The sequence below is a fragment of the Eriocheir sinensis genome, chromosome 32 (assembly GCF_024679095.1).
Source record: "Eriocheir sinensis breed Jianghai 21 chromosome 32, ASM2467909v1, whole genome shotgun sequence".
Taxonomy (NCBI): domain Eukaryota; kingdom Metazoa; phylum Arthropoda; class Malacostraca; order Decapoda; family Varunidae; genus Eriocheir; species Eriocheir sinensis.
The window spans coordinates 2298759-2305200 of record NC_066540.1 but is presented as its reverse complement, the minus strand read 5'-3'; the positions used below and the strand labels follow the sequence as shown (position 1 = coordinate 2305200).

Sequence of the window (6442 nt, the reverse complement as noted above, 5' to 3'; positions counted from 1 at the left end):
CGTCCTTTCGCACCGTGCCGGGGCGTCACCCTCCTGCCGGGGGATCGGTCCTTTCGCACCGTGCCGGGGCGTCACCCTCCTGCCGGGGATCGGTTAGCGCGAGCGGTGACTTGTTGGGCGGAGGCCTGTGGCTACCTTTCCCCCTCCCTCTCCCTCTCCCGCTATTGATTTTTTTTCCAGTTTGCCAGCATGTGTATGCGTGTCCCCCTCTATGCCCTACCCCTCGCGAGCGGTGACTTGATGGTCAGTCTGAGGGTACCACTACCCCTCCCTCTCCCTCTACCCGCTATTGATTTTTCAGTTTGCCAGCATATGCGTGTGTGTGTGTGTGCGTGTGTTACTGTTGATTTTCATATTGACTGGAGTTATATCGATTGTCTTTTCAGTGAGGGGTAGGAACGGGAAAAGTAGATTTTATACATTTTTATTGAAATATAGTGGAAAAAAAATGGTATGACAAGTTATTATATTACCTTAATCTAGTCTATTTTATTTGTTCTTTCTTAATCCAGGCTAATTTGTTCTTTCTTAATCCAGACTAAATACATGCTAAGCCTAAAAACAAAAACACACAATCGCCATAAAAAAAAAGACATATTACAAACTCACACCGTACAGGCTCAAAGAAATACAATGGAAACCCACCCATCCTACCCTTTTTTTTCCCTCCCCCAAAATAAATCCTAATTGAAAGAGACATATTACAAACTTATGTCGTACATGCCCAAAGACAGCCCATAAAAGGATGACAACACGAGTACATATACAAATGAAGAAAAAAAATACACAACACAAGCACATATATATAAAAAATAATACACACAGAGCGAGTACATATATAAAAAAAAGATTGTTAAGCACTAAATATAGGACTCTCACAGATTCGACCACCATATGCATCTCTAACTTCCAAGACATTAGTGAATTTTATTCGCTTCCACTCATAAAATCCATCATGGATTTTAGTAACTTCACCACCCACCCCGCCTATGACACTTCCAAGAAAGGTCAAGGGGTATGTCATGTCATTAGTGGGCGCGGCATCAACACTTCCGCCATATGCTGCATTTTTTTTTCCAGTCGTGATTGACGCATTTCATGATCTTTTTGCTGCAGACGACTTCGCCGCCGCTCTCGCGATTCAGCGCCCGACGGAGAGTCAAGACACACCATCACCGAAGCGTGTCTGTTGTTGTTGCCGTGGACTTATGACAAGATAGAGACACAGTATTAGACAAAAAATCAATCTCTCTCTTTGTAAGAATAAAAAAATACTTACTATGCGTTACGCTGTCCGGTGGGTCGTTCTTCAGACGAGACACTGGTAATGGAGGTATCACATCCTTCCCTCAGCACACACCGCCCCATTTTACCGACACCTCCCAACGCGCCGCGGTTGTTGTTGCCCAATGACTCGCCCGTGATATGTTCACCGGTAGACTTGGGAGTTTCTGGAACATCCCCCACCTCACCACCACCAACATCCGCTGAAATGACAAGAAATATATATATATTTTTTTTTTAAACACAATGAATAAGAAATACACACACCCGCGCTTGTGCGCGAAGAAAACAACCAATACAAGAGGCGGATATCTCACCTCCGTTTCTGGGATGTGATGTGTTATCCACGGCTTCAGCTTGGGATGTGTTATCCATGGCTTCAACTTCTAATGCGGCTTGACCCATTATCTGATCGTCAACATCGTCAGCATGAAGAGTTGCAGCGGCAGCGTGGGGCTGTTGTTGTTGTTGTTGTTGTTGTTGTAAGTTCATGACGGCGAAGACTTCCTCCATGATGCTCCTCTCGCAATGTTAGGGGACTGACTAAGCTACCCGGGGTTATTTGGGGCATATGCGCACACTACACAAGCCTTTTCTTCTTCCGAGGCTACCCCAGGTTATAGGGGACACGCCCACACATGTATGCAAACACGCGCGCACATGCCCAAAACCACAAGCCATTCTTCATCCGAACAATAGGAAAGCGTGAACAAACTCACACCCACCCGGTCACGTCGCACGAAAAAAAAAAACAGAATCCTGTTCTTAATAACTACATATAACTACACACACGCCATAAATGAATAAGCTATATACTACTTCTACATTTTTTTACACATAGGAAAGCGTGAACAAACTCACACCCACCGGTCACATCGCACGAAAAAAAAAATCCTGTTCTTAATAACTACATATAATTGCACACACACGCCATAAATGAATAAGCTACATACTGCTCTACATTTTTACACACACACACATTGTAGCATTTAATAAGTTAGCCACATATCTTAGAAATACAATGCTTGTAAGTCAGTCCTTGACTAGATTGACAAAATGTTTTATACATGGGGCATTTTAAACATTCTATAAGCATATGTTAACACCTTTCTGTCATTCTTCAAAAATTTCCTAAATCATAATTATCTTTCAAAAACTGACTAGTCCTCTCTAAGCCTATTTTATTACATAAGTATACGAATTGAACGCAATACACGCCACACACCAGAGTTTTGTCCGACTGTAATCTTGCGGCAAGTTTAAAACAGGATAATCTTTATGCTTATTTAAGAAACTTCGAAAGTACTTAGAATATAATGATGGGGTCAGGGCGTATGTGTCGAAGAAATATATACACTTATCACTAACATAGAACACCACCCAGTGACCCATTTTCGAAGCTTGCGATGCGCCTAACACATTAGCAATAAAGACAATGGGCTTGTCTGACTCACTCCTTAGATTTAATTTCGCTACATCGTCAGCGGAAGACAGCCTAAGAAATATATATTATTGTGATAAAGTTTTCCTTGTAGAGCTTTCATAATTTGTTGATTATTCATTATGCTCTAGTGTCGCAAGACACGTGCCTCTCCGAGTTGATTGACAACACTCCCTTTGTATCCCCAAAACAGATAATTACTAAATTTTCATCCAAGCCTTTTTTAAGCTGAAGACTTATGCGTAAGTTTCCACTGTGTTCAAGAGGCACTGTGCCTCGTATGTCTTCCGGTAACAAACTAAAACAAACACTGTCCTTCCTTTCTTAAAGCTATCGTAATCAAGCAAAGTGTCATTTTCTACTCCTAAACTATCTAAAATATCATAATAGACTCGCGTACACTCGTGGGGAAAAGAAACCGTATTTTTATACATATTCATACCATTGACAGAGACTGTTAGTTCAGACAAATCAGCATTCTTGAAATACAAGCCATTTTTATTATATACACCGAAAAGGCCCTCATGTCAGCCATAACGATATATAAACGCTCTGGAATGACATTTCACGGTTGGTCACAGACAATACTTGTCTGCTGTTTGCCGAGAACCAGAGATTTATATAACGTCTTGTTAAATATTGTACGCGTTATTTTTCCTGTCTCTAATTCTTTATTTAATGCAAGCAATGCTGACGGATAGGGTTGAGTCTGGTGACCCAAAGTTTAGCAAAATCAATATGGGCACGCACAGCACTCCCATCGCCGTCAGTGTTCAAATACCAAGCTTCGTTAGCCAACTCAAGCCTTATTCTCAATGGGATGTCGTCGCATAAATACTGATCACAAGAAGTAATGTCCGACATTAATGGGAAGGTGAGATGAAGACCGTGATCTTTGATATCTTTTAAATGTCTCTTGTATTTGCTCCCAAGGCTAGTGAAGTATGCGGCGTCATAGGTTTCGGCTACGCCTGCTCCACCCGACCTGTTATCTTTGAGGAGGTTTCCTATTTCTCCGAATGATTTGAGTTTTAACGTGGAGAAGGTGGTGAGCATTTTTAGGAATGACCAGTAATTAAAGTATGGGTTACTTTCAACCATTTGATCGCCTACATACACCTGAATTGATTTGAACATGGTATTAGCAGTGCCATTGCAGAATTCGACATTGACAGCCTCCTCGACTTTTGTTTGTCCATCAGCTTGAGTGACACTTAATTTCAACTCAAGAATTAATTTAGCAAGATCGATAAATGCCCCCTTCACCCCCGGCACGCGGAACTCTAGGTACTTATCTTTTAACCGGGCGTGGCTGGACAAATTTACAGGTAAAATGTCGACAAGAGTTTTAGACGCAATAGAGCTCTCAACCTGGCGTTGTCTGTTGATTCTAGGGAATTCGTCAACCACACTGAGCGCATAATCAGAAATCGGAACGGAGGCAGCGGCGGAGGCCATGCTGTTGTCGCTTTCGTCGCCCGCTATATACTAATGGAGACACTGGTCGCGGGAGCGGGCGACGTGTTAACTTGATAAGAGACCACTCACTAAAAAAAAAATGGCAAGCCCACGCGCGCGATCGGGTCCGAATGGTACCTCCGTCCCCTTTTTTTTTTTTTTCATGAGTGTCCACCGCACCTCCACATTACTAAATTATATCAAACACATCGCTGTTCTTTCTCTCGCAACCACTTTTCCTTTTATTAATTTTTTTTTCTTCTTGTTTCGCGAAGTAACTCTTCTTTTTTTTCCTCCTTTAATAATTCTAGCACCTACGTCACTTAAGGCTTCAATACCTCTTTTCTTTAAAGCGCCTCTCACACTTCTTTGTCCACTGCTCACATCCTGGATAACATCTTGAGTAAACTTAAGCGCTGAGGGCTTAACGGTTCTGAATAGAAAGGGCATTACACTCTTGGCTAGGTTTGCGAGCGTACTAAAAATACCGCCACCTCTTTGATGTAGTCTTGCAGGATGGGCGAAATGCACAGTTCGAATATTGTCAAAACCACCCCCCACCTGATGTGGAAAGCTACTCAAAAGACTTGAAAATTCACCCTCCGTAGGCGGAAGAAACACTGTTCGCGACGATGACTGCATGACCACTAGTTAAAAAAATATAAAGCGTCATTTTATAGCTACACAGTGGTTTGTGTCTGTCGCCCATCCCCGGCAGTTGAGGCTTTCGCGGGAGATTCTTCGTCCCTCTTCCTGCCCCAAGAGCATTACCTTAACGTTATTCAAATCTAGTTGGTGGGCAAAAGATCTTAACTCCTTCAAGTAGGCCACGTTCCATTCATGATCCATCTTTCCCCTTCGTCCTACGCCGGTAGGAAAAATGACTTTTCGAATGTTTTTTTTCTGCTTTACATAATCACCAAGCTCATTGAGGCAACATTTAAAATTATCGCGTCTGCTTTGCTTGGTGTCCGACATTAAACCGTTCACATAATGCATATCTCTGCTGGTTTCAATAAAATATCTTGACACGTCATTATATTCTACAGATTCACCCTGACAAAATTGAGTCACCATACCCACCACAATGGGATAATTTGATTCCGTGGGTGGTTCCTTCACTACCAGCGACCCCACATTCGGTCTGTCACTCCAAACGACTCTGTTCAAATTATAAAGTTGTTTCCGATTTTCAAAGAGATTAGCATAGCATACACTTCAGCCAAGTCCTTGGCTATACCGCTAAGTTTAAAACTGCTGGCGTTGATGGTGGCTACTAAACACACACTGTCGTCAATGAACTGGCGATCGGTCATTCGCCCCTTCACAGGAATGATGGGATAATCTGACATGTTTATAGAAAAAATATATATTAATTCTCGCTCTTACTCACGCTTAGTGTCTCCCTGTCCCGCGAGGTCACACAAGTGTTTATATCCCACCCAAAACAAAATCCTTTTTATACGCGATAATTCTCCCACGTCATACCCGGCATCCGCGCGGGGCAGAAAGAAGGCGTGGGGCGTGGCTTTGCCCGAATTGGGGCACTTCTCCTTCCTCCCCCACCTCCTCCTCCAAACAGTTGCTTCCTTGCCTTATTATTGCGTATAAATGAGGGATCTAAGTTTGTGTTGTGGAAAAGCATTTTAATAAATGGTATATCATCAGCTTTGAAGCCTAATTTGCTGTTGACGTCACTTAAGGTTTGCAATATATCAATGACGTTAAAATTATTAATGGGGCTCAAAAGATTTCCGTTTGTATCCCATGTAATTCCTGGAGTATGTTTCATGAGAGCTAAGAAAGCTTTGGCATAATCCCTTTGAGCTGCTTTCATTCTAACATCAATCCTGTTATCTATGGCGGGTTTCGAATCGATAGTATTGGTGGGGAACGTCGTGCGAGGACCTATGGCCGCTATAGATGGCGGGTGGTTGTTTGGGGTTAATACATCTTGCAGCGCGCGTCTCTTTATATTTTTTAATGCAGTTGACGCCTTGACCGTCGAACCCGACAACGGTTTCCGCACTCTCTTTTCTTTTTTTCCTCGTCCGTCTTTCTGTTTCGTTTTATGTTACGGCTCCCCGTAGAAGACTTGAGTAAAAATTGTTCTGCTGTTGATTTCGGGATGAGACAATATTCCTTCATTTTGTTAAAAGACCAGTTATGACACTAGCTGCCAGAGGTAACAGCACAGAGAGTATAGCACCGCCCCTGTGTTCGCAGTATTTTTTTTTTTTTTAGTGTACTTACCCCCTT

At 42.5% G+C, this 6442-nt stretch overlaps 1 protein-coding gene across 1 annotated transcript; it reads right to left on the bottom strand.

Annotated features, from left to right (window-relative positions):
• Positions 1 to 1053: 1053 nt before the first annotated feature.
• LOC127006456 (uncharacterized) lies at positions 1054 to 1998 on the bottom strand. The gene is made up of 3 exons (XM_050876405.1): positions 1602 to 1998; positions 1280 to 1487; positions 1054 to 1205 (listed from the first exon to the last, which is right to left on the bottom strand). Exons 1-3 carry the CDS (start codon positions 1795 to 1797, stop codon positions 1160 to 1162), a joined length of 450 nt encoding a protein of 149 aa, XP_050732362.1. The 5' UTR covers positions 1798 to 1998; the 3' UTR covers positions 1054 to 1159.
• Between the last annotated feature and the right edge of the window lie 4444 nt (positions 1999 to 6442).